Source organism: Eriocheir sinensis, chromosome 52 (assembly GCF_024679095.1).
Source record: "Eriocheir sinensis breed Jianghai 21 chromosome 52, ASM2467909v1, whole genome shotgun sequence".
Lineage (NCBI taxonomy): Eukaryota > Metazoa > Arthropoda > Malacostraca > Decapoda > Varunidae > Eriocheir > Eriocheir sinensis.
Genome location: NC_066560.1, coordinates 10984312 through 10999990, shown reverse-complemented (window position 1 = coordinate 10999990; position 15679 = coordinate 10984312). Strand labels below are relative to the sequence as shown.

Genomic DNA, 15679 nt, shown 5'->3' with positions numbered 1-15679 from the left:
GTGTTTCCCTCCAGACAACAGTAATTCTGTATTTTTCAGACCTCCTCACCCACATCCGGCCGCCGTCGCCTACCCAGCGTGGGGACCTGAGGAGCCCTGCATCTCCCAACACCTGTCCACGCACACCTGCCAACTCCGTTGAGGTTGAAAAGTCACTTGACAAAGAATGTCTTGAAAAATTCCTCAAAATCAGTGTGCGGCACATAACAGATGGCCAGGTGGGTTGACAGTGGCTTCAAAGTGTGGTGGTGACGATCCTAGTCACTTCTAATTGCCATCTTATTTTAAGGGAATTGCATCAGAGGTAATCTGTGGTAGTGGGGTGATGATATTACAGGGTGTGGGGGTTGAAGTCTGCATTGAGTATCGTGTCATAGCTAATCTTTGTTGGTGTTACAGGGTGTGGTGGCAGGGGTCCTCTTAGTCACCCCAAATGCAGTCATGTTTGACCCTAATGTATCTGACCCGCTGGTGATTGAGCATGGACCAGAGAGCTATGGAGTCATTGCACCCATGGAGTTTGTAGTGAATGCAGCACTCTACTATGACATTGCACACATGAGGGTCAAGGACACTAACTTGCCCAAGTGAGTTTCCCTGACTTAACAGTATTTTGTGGTTTGGGGCTACGGGGCTACACTGCTTTCAGTCACATTTAATCTGAACTCATCCAAGTGAGTCTTTGTATGTATTCTGTGGTTTGAAGCTCCACTGATCACATCTAAGTCTGGCACTGTTTCTTGAGAATCTTTTAAGGGGGTAGACTCACCAGAATGTCTCCATCAATTTTTGCTTTTAATATTTTCTTCCACACTTCAATCTTTCTAATGTCCTGTCCTCACTCTCGCACATTTCCATGCTCTGTATTGCTTTTTTTTTGGGGGGGGGAGGGGGGAGGGGAGACCTCTTTAACACATCATTTACAAATAGTGTACATATATTCCTCCTTTGTTGCCTTCTAGTAGCATTTAAGTTTTACAAAGAATTCTTGTCATCTTTCAGTATTCTCTTCGGTTTTGATGAGCCTCCATTGTCTTCATTATCTCTTCCTCATTTTTTTTATTCGGGTTATTTTCTTCCACACTTCTACTTTTCATGTTTATTAGCAAATATTTTCAGTACTAACCTCAAATGCATTCCACACAAGCATCTCGATCTCACATTTTGCTAATTTAATAATATATCTACACACAAGCTTAGAGTGAGTATAATTCAAATGTGACAAATCATTTAACTAAAAAGAAATTAACTAAAGTCTTTGTATTTTTTTGTCAGTTAAGAGCCAAACATAAACCATTCAAACAGTTATACAATCACCTTTTTTTCTATTTACCTAATTCTCTATATAATCGTAGTTTCACATCCATGGATTCAACAAATGTTCTTATTTCTATACAAGAATTATCCTCATCTTCATCTCCATGACCATTCTCATTTGCTGCATTATGTGAGGTGGAGGTGGTGGATGGGGCCAGCTCTCAAGAGCCATACCTGTAACTTGTTGAAACACCCAGTCACACCTCAGTCAAGCCTCCATGAATTGCAAGAAATCTTTATGCGAATTGTGGGGAAGACAAAAAAAATTTTGTGTGTGTTTGTATAGGTAATGTAACAATTTCTTATATATAATATATATATATATATACCAGTCTTTGGTTTGTTGCTGTGTCACTAAGTTTTACAAAATGAATGCCATTTTATTAGGTAATTTGACAAATCTTACCCAGTTCAGTTGCAAATGAATGTTAATTAGTGTAGAATTGGTTATTATAGTAACACTATTAATGATTAATCTTTTTATTTCCCTAAAAGGCCAGATATTCCCAAGCCAGAAATATACTGGGGCCCTGGTGGGCAGGTGGAAAGAATGGGAAGCCAGGAGTCCCCAGGGAAGGATGCATCCCTCAGCAAGGACACCACCTTCCCAGAGCTGGCCACCTCCCAGGATGACAACGACTCCTCGTGCTCCTGTGGTGGAGACACTAGGGAGACCTCTGCTTTCCCCAAGGCCTTTGAGCAAGAATTGCTCACACCCATTGGGTCAGATGTGTCCCCAGCCAGTGGTGAGGGCCAGGCGTCGTCTGGCCAACCTTCACCCGCCCAACAGCAGCCTGCAGTGGGGGACCTTACACCCATCGCAGAGGCCACTCAGCCCTCAGACTCAACCCTTGCTCAAACTGTGTGTGATAACAAAGCTGCTCAGGACCTTGCTCAAAGTGATTCCCCAGCTCCCCCTACTTCTGATGACCCTGTTACTAATGAGAAAAAGAGAACCACTTCGGTGACCTTTGACTTACAAGGGGAAGGGGAAGAACCTTCAGGAGATACAGGAAGTGAAAACAACATGCAAGAAACACGAAAACAAAAGGTTAGTGAGAAGTCTTACCAGCGGTCTGTTTCTAATGGTTCACTATACGCTGGAGGTCAGTCATTATGCTTCAGGCCTTTACAACATAATATGGTTTGTCTTAATCCTCTTTACTTTTCTTTTTGATTTTCTCTCTCTCTCTCTCTCTCTCTCTCTCTCTCTCTCTCTCTCTCTCTCTCTCTCTCTCTCTCTCTCTCTCTCTCTCTCTCTCTCTCTCTCTCTCTCTCTCTCTCTCTCTCTCTCTCTCTCTCTCTCTCTCTCTCTCTCTCTCTCTCTCTCTCTCTCTCTCTCTCTCTCTCTCTCTCTCTGTGCTTTGAACAAAGATGAGGAGGTTCATTCCTGGGCACACTATTATATTTCAGAGGCAATAGAAATTTTATATTGCCCCTTTTTTTCGTTTGACGGTTTTTCACTTTTTTTTTTTAACAGCCTAATTTTTTTTCTTGTTACACTTTTACAATTCTCACACATTTCCTAGCATTTTGCTACTGAGTCATGAAGTCCATGTGCTCTGAAGAGTAAACTTCAGAAATATGATGTAGGATAGGAAGGTTTTAGAGATATTTTTTCTGTATTAACCAAAATTTTTGTGTAGTTTTCACATTTTACTGACACTTTATGAAGTAGAAGAGCACTAGTTTTCTCCTCCACCCATATAGTGGGTCTCACAAAGCCGGGTGTGGCGAACTGTGTCAGGCTCCAGCCCCCTCACTGCACCCCCGGCCTCAACCCAGCCTAGGTCTCTAGGTGCTCTTCGTTCAGGCCAGTCGGAGGTGAGAGCCCATTGGCCCCTCAACAGTAGCATTTGCCCAACCCAAGTTTCTGCAAGTCAGAGGGCCATTATCATACCCCCCATAGCCCTCATCTCAGTTTCATAGGTGGCTGGGCCACATCACCTGTAGCCTTCCTCCAGGGTCCACACCCACCAACAGTGGTGTGATTTTAGTCTTCCTTAGTGAGCTACTTCTGGCCCCTTGACCATCCACATAAAGTGTGGTCACTGTTCTCATGAAAGAGTGTAGTTGTGTATGCATGTTCAACAGAATTGAGTTTAATTTTTTTCCTGTAAAGTCTTCAATCCCATAGTGACTACCTCCAGCTTAGACCCTACATTACTGTACTTTGTAATCATATGGGTCATATCTTTGTTTCCTTTTCCTTACTGTTTGCAAAATTTAGTTTTCCTTATTCTGGAAATGCAAACAGTGTCTTGTACTAGTTTTCTTCATAAACATACTGAGTGAATCATTCTTATTTGCTCACAAAGCTGTGTGTTTGTACGCCAATTTTTCAGTTCACAAGTTTATCTTGTTGGACATGTAAAAAAGTGTTTTGTGTTGCAACCCTGAGGAGCTAGCAGACCCTTCACCTTCCAGGTCCTGAAGCGGTTGTCGTACCCTCTGTCTTGGATGGAGAGTTTCAATACCGACAAAGAAAACTTGCCTCACCCGCCAGGCATGCAGCCCTCTTCAGCGCCCCCCGTGGGACCCCATCCCCCACCCGAGGGACCTGAAGGGGCCAAGCCAGGGGTGTTTTCTAATGTGTTCAGTATGTCCAACGTATCCAATATGTTGTCCAGGTAAGGGATCAGCAGTGTACTGGTCAGGCTGACGCTTGATTCTCTGCTCATCATGGTGAAGGCTTGGCTTAGAAGTTTCACAAATGGAACTAGTTGATTTCTGCTTTGAAGAGCATAGTGAACTGCTCACCTTACTTTGTAATTCAAAATAATCTCCAGCCTTGTAGTGATGATTACATCCCTACAAATCTACTTGTGGGTATAGTCATTTTTTTTACTCAATTGGATTGGATCAGTTTGAAGCTGCGGCAGGTCCAGGCCAGAGCAGAACTCAACGTTCCGTGTTTGCATCTTAACACTTCACAGATTTTTCTAGACTCACACGTGCACAGTTTTGAATTTGCACTGACTGAAATTTGATAAGCATGGGGTAATAATAACATTGCAGTTGTTTGTCACAGTAATACTAACTGTGAATAGGCTGTCAGTATGAATCTTAAATCTTGTAAATATCACAATTTTTTATTTATTCTGTCCTTGTAAGTAGATTTGACTATAAAGTTATCGGTTAAATATTTATTTTTTCTTGTATGACATTCATAGATAAGACATGTTAGAAATTTCTTTAATTAAACTGTAAATAGTTATTTCAGAATTTCTCATTATTAATGATGGCTTATATAGATGGACCAGTAAATTACAGTGGACAATTATTAGCTAACTTTTTGCTCAAAATTGTTTCAGTAGTTTAGCAATGAAATAAAGCTGTTAGAGTTCTATTGGCAGTGTATTTTGTGCGACTTAAGACGATGGCATTGTTTACTAAGCCTGGCAGACATCCACGCCGAGGGCTGCTTGGCACTAGTCCTCCTTAGTGTCTGCTGGGCGGCTGAGGCTATAGAAAGCAAAGCAGACAGAGACCTAATACTGATCTTAACACTTATTTTCTTATCTTGAAATACAGTAAGCTTCTGCATGTTGTAAGCAGTTTTAAACCAAGTATGTCTTGTATGAATCAATGGCACTTTTCTTTAAACGATGAAATGTCATTTATGAATGCAGTAAGATTCCAAGATCCAAAGTATCATTTCAACAATGTCAGGTAATATATTTCCTTTTATAATTATAACTTTTCCATCTCGCTCATAAAAAATAAAAAAAACATGGATAATATCATGGATCCCTAGCAAAAAGAAAATATATATAAGACACGAGAGAAATTTTGTTCATGTTATAATTGAGCTTGTATTTTCATAGTCAAAGGTTTCAGTGTTTGCCAGAAAGAATATGTAAAATTTTTACTTTACCTATGTCCCATCTGGAGGATTGTAGTTGGGATCCACCTGATGCATTGATATTTTCCTCCTTTGAAAATCCACTTAGAATTTTGCTGCACCTTAGATTCAAAGTAAAGCCAAAAGACCTATTTTCTCATTGATTCATCTTAACTTTACTTCACAAGGCAACTAGTGAAGCCTAGCATTACTAAAGGTGTCATTATATAAGACATACATAATTTGCAACTGCCTGTAACCCAGGTGAGCCCAGCATGAACTTCTGTCTTGTCACCACAGTTCGCCCAAATATCTGGTTGACTTCAGTAGTGGGCTTTTCGCTCGCTCCCCCTCTGACTCCTCAAGCTCAGTGAGAGATGTAACAGAGCTGGGCACCCCCCCGGGATCCCTCGAGGGGTACCGTGTTGCCCAGTCTGTATTTTACCGCAAACAGAGCAGCTTGGGTAATGACAAGGAGGAGAGGAAAGGCATACCCATATTTCACCCAGGGTAAGCGGGGCAGTTGGGTGTTGGTGTGCCATACATGGGTTCCTCCTGCCTCCCACCCTCACAGCTTTTTGCCTCTTTGCTTGCAATCTTCCACTCTTTAAGATTTGCATGTTTTGATGTATTCTCTTTATGTTGTGTCCTCTGTTGTGTCCAAAGGTTTGTTTTCCCAGTGCCGACACATATCTCCTCCTCTTATGATAGTCATATTAAATGTCACCTGAGTTTAAGAATCCACTATTCCACTGCTTGTTTTGGAATGACTGTATGATTGTGAAAGTCACAGAAAAATAGTTTTGTCCTTGTAGTCAGAATATCACGGCACAAATGGCTCAACCATTTGTTTCAAACCTCTACAGACATTGGCTCCATATTTTGACCCTTACCAAAATTTTACTCATTTGAATGTGCAATGATTATATAAATTTGTAATTACCTTTTATTATTAAAATATATATATATATATATATATATATATATATATATATATATATATATATATATATATATATATATATATATATATATATATATATATATATATATTTCTTTTTTTTTATAGAATCTCTTTACATCTGTCAGTAGTGTTTTTGTATAAGTACATATAAAGAACATTCCATCATATTTCTATCATGTTTATATGTGTATACAGTTAAAGGCTGTTATACAGGACTTGGATACATCAGAGTCCACTTTGATGGATGGTTTAGTTAAACAGTCTGTCTGCAGTCATATTAGGCACTGTTTAGTTGGCCCACACCACATGCTTGGTATTTAAAAAGTTTCACCTACTGCATGTTTCGTACTGGCAAACTTGGCTCACTGCAAGTCCAGTATATGCAAGGCAAAGTGTATTTTTGGCAGCTATTGTATAATAGTTATATTCAGTACAGGCTTGGTTTGCTGTGAAGAATATGACATACTTCAAGGATATGGCAAGTTACATCAGTTAGAGGTTCTGATATGCAGCAAGTTTGTCCACTTAAGGTGCAGGTCACAATTAACACCTACACTGTCCTTGGTTCTAAGTGTTGAATTGCACTCTGTGTAAATACATGCTGTGACCTTTATCATTCCATAACAAGGCCCCATTTCCCTTTGCAACAAGGGTTGGGAATAGATCTTAGTTCCACACCATGAAAATATTACCCATGGGATAGACAAGGGAAAGATTGTCAACTGAAAATTACTACACTCACACTTACTCTCCAACCAAGCCAGCAAAATTCATGCCCCCCCCCATGTTGAATGATACCTGTCACAATTTGGCTATAATAATCTTGTGATATTTTACATTTGCCACAGGGCTTCACAAGATACTCTCTAGTTAGTCTGGCTTTTTTTTGTTTTTTTGTTTTTTTTTTTTCTGTGTGTGGTGAGTGTTCAGTGGTGTTTCCTATTGCTTCATTGACTCCCAGGCCTCCAGACAGCACAGCAACAGTATCAGCGTGCAGAGGGTGTGCACAAGATACATAAAATCACTGTATAAAGAAGAATCGGGGATGAGTCTCGGTCACTGGTGTGGGAGTTTGTATAGTCTGAATAGAATTGATTATTGAGTACAAGACCCAGCCTATTATAAATGATAGAATGTAGTAGTAAGTTATTAAAAATAATGGATGTATTAATGATTATACTATTAATCTGCCATTTCCTCATATTTCTTGGTCTGACCTCAGAATACAATGTTGTCAGGTGCTAATGATTCACAATCCATCAGTGTTACAGTTATAATAATTAGATACAGAACACTGATTCTTAGCCTAAATGTGAGTGAATTTTTCATGTTTTTTGATATTTTTTAGCCAAACATTTTGATAGGGTATAATAGCACAATGAAAACACATGTAGCTTCTTATGTCTTACTGTGAAACAAAATGCATTGCCTTAGACTTGAGTCTGTATGTCCTGTATAGCCTGTATGTATGGCTTATAATTCCAACCTCCTACTCCCAGACGACCCTCAATGGACTTTGCACGAAGACCCACCAACCAGCAGCCTCTGTTGCCACACACGGCACCAACTCTCAACATCACCAACAATAGCAGTCAACAGCCGGCCACCTCTGGCAGCCTTCACACTCAGCAACTGCAGTCACAACAACAGCAGCTACAGCAGCAACAGGCCCAGAAGAGAGCCCAGTACAAGGAAGGCCCCAAGTTTGGCCTCAAGAGCATGGTCAGTATGGATGACATGCCCGAGCTCTTCGCATCATTTGATAGTAAGTTGACTTCCAAGTGGTTTGTCATTGCTGTAATCACTTACTGTTTTCTCTACATATTTTTCTCTCTACTTCTTTTACTTCACATGTCTTCCCCAGTAACTGAAACAACTTGAGTATATAAGCCAGCTGTCTCCCCTCATTCCTTGGGTACTGTTCCTCTTTGTGCTGGCAGCTTGGAATCGTGCCAGATTATAGCAGCAATAAAATTATCATAATAATCATCAGTCAGCAGGTCTTACCAACATGTATAAAGAAATCATAAAAAATGTAATACTAGGTTCCAGGATAAATTCTAGGTTTAGGTTAGGAAAACTGGTTATAGTTAAAGTCTTTACATAATTCACCCAAAATCTTAGGTAAAGTAGTGTTCATATATATCAATAAGGTATTGATGCTAAAGTCTGACCATTGGAAAATGCTTTGAAGGCACTTTGGTCTGGACTGGTGGGTAATCATCTCTTTTTAATTAGTTCTAGGTCCACACTTCTCATCCCTACATGAGCTGGGTAGGTCACTCACCAGTCACCACTGCCAGCTTCTTCCTTTCACTACCACTTGTTACTATATTGCTAGCCTCTCTACGACATTGTTACACTCGTACTTGTTAAAAATGATCTGGCACATCTTTCAAAACTACTATGAGTGTGCCTCTCTCTCTGAATGTATCGCCCACTGTTTTTATGAGCCACACGTGGTTCATTTCCAAGCACCATACTGCCCACTCTTTTTAAGAAATACAGTTTATTAAGAATCTTATTAATAGTAATGTTCCTCTTTGATATTCATCAGATATAGTGCAGTACATGCAGGTGGTGGGAGAGGAAGCTGGTGGTGCCTTGTTGTTAGCATGACTTGGGTGTATCGTTGTCAATCTCCTTGCCAGAGCCAGGAGAGTTGTGTCACAGTGTCGGTACTGTACTTGAGTCCTGATTATTCATTATTGTGTGCTTGTCTGTATTACTTTCTCTTTCGAAGGGGAGGAAAATGATCATGAAAATGTACAAAACTTTTCATGTGTGGGACCATTTTGTATTCACCAACATCCTCTGATTTTACATTTTCAAATGCATAATAATGAAACTGATGTGTCAGGGTGCTGTCAAGAGAAAAATAATAAGACCTTTAATTCTTTACATTATATATGTTCAGGTAAGTTGTGTCATAGGCTATTGCATTGCATGCAAAACAATGTTAAGCTTCTCTGTTTCGTGTGGTGTCGGTGTCTACAATTTGAAATCTTGTTATACACTAAAATGTGTTGAATGTTTTCTTAATTTTCTTTCAGCAGAAACAATTTTTTTGTATGTTTTAAATGAATGGCGGTGTAATGTTTTCAGTGGAGCCTAATAGAAAAGAAAAATCAAAGAAAATGGCAGCAAGATCAAGAATTTAGTCTTTGATTTTATCGTTTGGTATATAACTCTAGTAAAACACAACGTTAAATTTGTTGTTTTAGAAGGAGAGATATCAGGAGGTAGTAGAGTTTGTAGCTTGGAACTGTTTCATATAAACATGAAGTACTTGTGTATAAAAGTGCAAGGGTGAATAGGAGGAAGCCTGATCATGAGGTCAGTCAAGATAATTAGGGCGAGGCGGACATAACTCGTACACGGTCACGAGACGTACAGAGGCCGTCTTGTCGAAGCAAAACATCGAGGAATGTCTCCCTTCCCACAGAAGAAAGAAAATGGGACACCAACAGCTGACGCAGCCATCTTGTGCCGCAAGCCTCACGCCTGAAAATGCTAGGCGAGTTTTTTAATTTTTGAGGGTCAGCAACACTTGTTTGCTGTTCATACGAGTGCCACTTTTATATTTGAAAACATTTCCAATACCAGTGTTTGCATCCATAAGCACAGAAGCAGACTTATGCAGTTTGAGATTAATCACTGATTGATTTATGTATCCGACCAAACTATGCATAACAATGTACACTTCAATTTTAATTGAAAGCATTATGTTGGTGAATTTTGACAAAAAAAAATGCAAAATCCACTTATGTAAAGTCTATACTGTATGTGTTCAGACAAAGCATCATGAATGTGCTTTCAAGCAACTTGGACACAAGTAGAAATAGAGACACATATCTTGTATACCATGACTGGAAAATATAACTAGGTAATTACAACTCAGATGTTTACAAAATTGCACACACACAACAAAGGTCTTATCCAAATAATTGAAGCTCTTTAAAACTAGGCTGCCTTTTTTCACTGTTCTCTAAATGCTGCTAAACGTAGCTAAGGAAAAAGATAAAGTAAACAAAAGAAATTCAATTCTCATCACTTTACTTAACCCTCTCGTGCACCATAAGTTTCAATAAGTTTTCTTTTCCGCAATCATTTCAAACATTGGGTCTCGCCAGTTGAGGCAGTTTTTTTAGCACGCTGAAAATTTTTGTTTCTCGGCTGCTTTCTTCACCCAAACCTGCATTTATCATTATACATAATATATCAATGGCTTTCTTATTTGTTGTAGTTTTTCATGAACCAATAAAGAAATAATAATAGTAATTCATAGGACCATTTATGGACATGGAATAAAGTGCGCATACACAATTTTTCTACTTAGGTCTTGTTCCCACCTCCATAACTGAAAACTTTGTGTCAGCTTTTCAAGGTAGATGTATTTATAATAGCAGAATTTTATCAAATTTTATCAATCTCCAATCGGACAAATTTCATTTGCTTACGTAATTCACAAAATATAATACGTTACTGCCTGTAAAGAGAAAAAAATACAAATTACACCCAATCAAATTACTGTATTGCACTATATAACACTATTATTACTGTTATGCGGTGGGCGGCATGGGCATGCGCAAGCCCACAGCAGCGAGACGTGCAGTTTGACTGACGAGAGAGTGACCGGAAACTGTCTTTGTTTTCTCAACTGCGCTCAAATCTGTGCATGCAGAGAGTGTTGCCAATTAGTTCATTTCGGAGAGAGTGAGTAAACTTACCCTCAAACAAAAAATGACGCGATTGGAGTGAATATAACTACGGTATATAAAAGTAATATTTTTTGTACAAATTGATGCCAGTGGCATCACGGTGCACTTTGGCCCTAAAAATTTTTACATGCCATTGACGTCACGGTGCGCGAGAGGGTTGAGATAAAATCTTGAGAATAAAATATAATGTATTTTTCCAGTAGCTTCTACTTATCAGTATATTTTAATGAAAGCTTATGAAAGCTTTCATTGCCAAAGAAAAAAATGCTACAAGCATATTAAATTCTTTGTGAAAGAAAATAAGGCTTACAGAGGGAGAGTATATCAGTAAAGGTGATCGTGATGTACTGATGAAGATAAAAAATACAATGTGTATGTACTTAGCGATAACTAGGCTATATAATGACTTTATAGGTTACAATGTGTATGAGGCAGACCTGTAACAGAGTTCAGTTAGTTTTATGCCATAAAGCATTTGTTTACATTATTTTTCATTTGTATGACAAGCATTGATGACTAATGCAAGCTCTCTCCTACTGGAAGGCTTAGGCATCAAGGAGGACTCGTTGAAAGGTACTAGAATGCTTCCTCTATAAGGCTTCATGCTTTCACTCCCAACTGTGGAATCCAACATTCTTTCTTTGGTTTCAGATGGTGTCTTCTAGTATTCTTTTCAGTATTGCACTTACATATATTTCCCATGCAATTTTTATGATTTAGAGTCCTTTTCCACACCCCAGCATGAAATGGTTCCTCCCCTTGGCACAGCTCCATCTGTTCTGCACTTTTGGAACTTGTGTGCTCATAGGAGGTAGTAATCACACACACACACACACACACACACTGCCTCAGCTATAATAGAAATAAAACATTTAAACATCAGTGTTGAAATTGCTAGATATAAAGAAAGTGCAGCCTTTTTGTGATTCTAACACACAACTTTCCTCATAACCAGAACTGATTCCAAAGCCTGCCACTTCCTGTGAAGACCCCCCACTCTACCTTTGTCTGAGGATGGGGAAGCCAGCCAACAGAAGAATCCCTAAATCCACACCTGTCATGTCGTATGGCAAGAAGAGGATGAGACCTGAATACTGGTTTAGCATCCCCAAAAATAGGTAAAGTAAATCTAGCCCCTGTGAAGTAGTTTCAAAAGAATCAATTCATTGTCTATCATGTGAAGACTGCAAGGGTATACACCCAACAATCTGTTGATTTGACACTATTTTTTCTGGTATGTCTTCTACTATCTATCTATCTATCTTCATAACATTTCCTGCGTAAGTGACTAAATAGCGTGGGTTGAAGCAGCCTACCCCTCCCCATTAGGAGATGATGTTAGATCTGGTTAGATTAAAATAAGGGGCAAAGCCTAGCTATTTATATACATATAAGACCAAAGTATATTGTAATTTCATATTAACAATCCCTATTTTCTCTTATAATATTTCAGATCTGATGAGTTATATCATTTCTTCCAACTGTGGGCGCATGACATCTATGGAGAGCTAAATGAGGAGGAAGTAGCATCTCGAGGCTTTATCCTGGTGGAGGAGGACACTGACTTGTGGACAGAGCAGGACAATGAGAGAGCCGAGATGGAGGATGGCATCAGTGGAGAGCTGACAGAGATGACCAAGGAGTCATGGGAGGTAAGGACCACAGGGCAATGGGAGGGTTGCCTCATCTGAGAAAACACAGAGTAATGGAATATAACAAAAAAATTGCTTTTTTTTTCTACTGTATACTTACTGATAAAAGTATTAACTGTTATACAGATCTGAAAATTCAAGTCAAGAAGACTCAGATTCGACTAATATTCCATTATTCATGCTTCAAGCATTACATTTATTCACTGTAAGTGTTTTGTGTAATGCTTCCCATAATCTGATGCCATGCTGTGTTCCTAAACTTTATTTTCATGCAGTACAAAAGCATTCATATAACCCCATTGATGAAAAGGTTGAGGGGCGTTCAGTGTTGTGTGTGTCAGGAAGAGTTAAGCAAAGCTGCCACCTGCAGCACTTGTCTCTCCATGGTGAGAGAGTGTTACATGTATGTGGTGTTATTCAGGTTTTCTCTTTCTGCATACTTCAGCTTATGCTGCTGTGAATCAAGCTTCATTTTTTGCACTCATTTATATAACTTTTCAGGGTTGCAAGACCTTGGTAACTCTTTGATTGCTTATACAAAGCATGTATACGTAATCTTTAACTTGCTGGAACAAATATCAAGGGAAATAATTATGTATGTTTAGGAAGAAAATAGATTTGAGAGGCTGCCTGCCTGGTGTGACTTGTGATGGTGAGTTTTGCTGCCCTGACGGAGCAAGGCACTCTTCCACAATGCTCAGAAGACACTATCAAGAGTATCTGTAGTCTGACTGTATTTGCCGGCCTTTCCCTGCTGCCAATCACAGCAGTAAATAACTGGTGGAATTAGTCTTGAAATTTTACTGTTTTTTACTTTTTACAAACACTAATCCATTGCTGGCCAAAACATTTCATCCACCAATTTTTTTGCATAATAAATTTGTATTGCTTTAAGCAGTAAGAAAATTATCTTGCCTTGCTTTACTAACTCAATGAATGATGCCCACCACAGCAATCATCAGTATCAAAATTGAAGTCATCAAGAAGGTAGACTATCACACACAGAAGACTTTACAGTGCAAATGGTGACGTAAAATTTTATGATAAAAACTTCATCCTAACTCACCTGCTCTAAACCTACATTATCTTAATGCTAAATTATGACTGAATTTTTTCATGCTGCCAATTTGATCCATCAACAACCCATCATGACAACTGGCAGAAACTAAAAGCCCCTTATGTTAAGCTCTATTCCTTGATGAAGAGTCAGATGACCATCTCGACGGAATCCGAAAACCCTGAGGTGGGCCATCCCTGTTGGCACTGCTCCTCCGTCCCTTCCCACATCCTGCTGCACCCCACCACCCTTGCTATGACATCATCTGATATGTGCCATAAAAAGTAAATCTGATGTTTGTTGCCCAGAAAAGATATTACTTAGCACAGCTGGAAATTTTACAGTTTTACAGTCTTTTCAAAAAGACGCAAATACTATGCAGCTAAGAAAACACACCACTATTACTGTCACTTACAGTTTAGAGGATTAATTTACCTGCTTAAGTATGTTCTCTCAAAGTTGTTTAATTATTGTCTGTGCTTGATGAGCTGTATTATATATATCAGCTTGTCATAAATATGTATTTCCCTTAAACAACATCAAACTTTGAGCTGGCTTTCAGCAACATGAAAATGCCATGAATATTATCAATTTCATTGACATTATGATTACATTTCCTGCATAGGCAGGGTGGAAGAAAGATAACGAGTGCTGAAATGCGTCAGCTGATGTCATAACAGTACACATACAGATGACAACTGGCTGCCTTTGTTCCCGTGATCCTGGTGCATCTTGCTGAAAGATTGAGTCTACTAGATAGGCATATAGCTAAGACTCCCTCGTTCCTTAGTTCAACCAGCAAACTAGTACCATGGGAATGGCAGGCAATGTCTGAGCCAAGTTGTGACCTGTATGAGGTGATCCCAGCACACCCCACCATCCCTCTCCCCTTCCAGCACCACTGCTGTGCCTAGACGAAGCAGATGCAACAGATCATCTCTCGTCTGTAGTACACGGTAGAGAGTAGTGCCTGTCTCCATCCCAGAGTCTGGGAGGTGGATGTGTAGTTGCTGCACCACACATTAGATAGTTCACAGCCTCCCATTATAGTATAATATCACTTAGAACCTTGGTACACTGTTTTAGCTGCAGTGTGCATTAGATACAAGCATTTCTCACAGATAGATACCACACCGTAATGGAATCTGTTTATAGAAATGTGCATCCTTATATACGAAAACTACATGCATATGTGTGGAGCATGCTACAGGTGTATTAGACTAATTATAATTGTTTATGTCATCATGAAATACTGCGATTTGGAAATTTTCAGTCTACTCAAGGCTACAACAGTTTCTTTACCAATCTCATCAGTGCATCAAGCTGACAGTAAGAATGTCAGTAATTATAAATTATAATTATAGTTCATTTACAAAATTTTAGTGTGTGCTCCTTCAACACTGATTGTGAGGGTGTAGTTGCTTTATCGTGGCTGTGTGGGGTAATCTTGTGTAAGGGGAGATAAGATGCATCCTGTCAAGCTTCCTGCACTTCAGAGGTCGTCAGTATGTAGACATTTCTTATACCTCTCAGTCCAAACAAGCTCTTGGTGCTACTGAAAAATGAAAATTATTAAGAGTGAATAAGTTGAGAAGAAAATACAAAAAGCACTGCTCAAAGGATCAGCTACCAAGTATTCATGGAACTTGTCTTACTGCTGGTGATTTGATGCTATACAATTATCATCTTGCAGGAGTATTTCTGCACCTCTTTAGAAAATTAGAGAAGAGATTGAACAATTTTGGTGAGTGTGTGCATTTAAAAGTTGCAAGCCACAATGAGTGAGAAGGAGCCTCATTTCATTGATGCCTTGAAGGAGAGAATTAATAAACATGAGTCTCGGCTACAAACCATGAGTCAGAGCCTTGTTCATGCAAACACTCACCTGAAAGCCCTCAATGACCTGGCTGAGAGACTTAAAGTCCATCTGGAGATGAAAAAGACAGCAACAAAAAAAGACATACCTGAGTCTGAGAAACAGGAAGAGAGAATCAGTGAAGACAAGGATGTGGATGACAGTCTTCATTTCAGTTTTCCTGCCATTGGCCCATCTCTTGATGTTGAATTTCTGAAGATGGTGGAGTCCATGGTGGAAGGAATTATTCTTATTAGCACCGAAACCAA

General features: G+C 39.3%; 1 protein-coding gene across 12 annotated transcripts in view; it reads left to right on the top strand.

The window, feature by feature from the left end:
• The window catches only part of LOC126983055 (oxidation resistance protein 1-like), a 67912-nt gene that overhangs the window by 38772 nt on the left and 13461 nt on the right, over positions 1–15679 (top strand). For 6 of the 12 annotated variants that reach the window (XM_050835525.1, XM_050835524.1, XM_050835521.1 and 3 more), the window contains exons 4-14: positions 40–218; positions 400–587; positions 1813–2368; positions 3745–3947; positions 5462–5671; positions 7625–7890; positions 8364–8399; positions 11390–11419; positions 11802–11964; positions 12300–12498; positions 13661–13741. In XM_050835525.1, coding sequence (XP_050691482.1) covers positions 40–218; positions 400–587; positions 1813–2368; positions 3745–3947; positions 5462–5671; positions 7625–7890; positions 8364–8399; positions 11390–11419; positions 11802–11964; positions 12300–12498; positions 13661–13741 — 2111 coding nt within the window. The remainder of the gene's footprint in view (positions 1–39; positions 219–399; positions 588–1812; positions 2369–3744; positions 3948–5461; positions 5672–7624; positions 7891–8363; positions 8400–11389; positions 11420–11801; positions 11965–12299; positions 12499–13660; positions 13742–15679) is intronic. The other 6 variants (XM_050835518.1, XM_050835517.1, XM_050835526.1 and 3 more) reach the window with 6 other exon arrangements.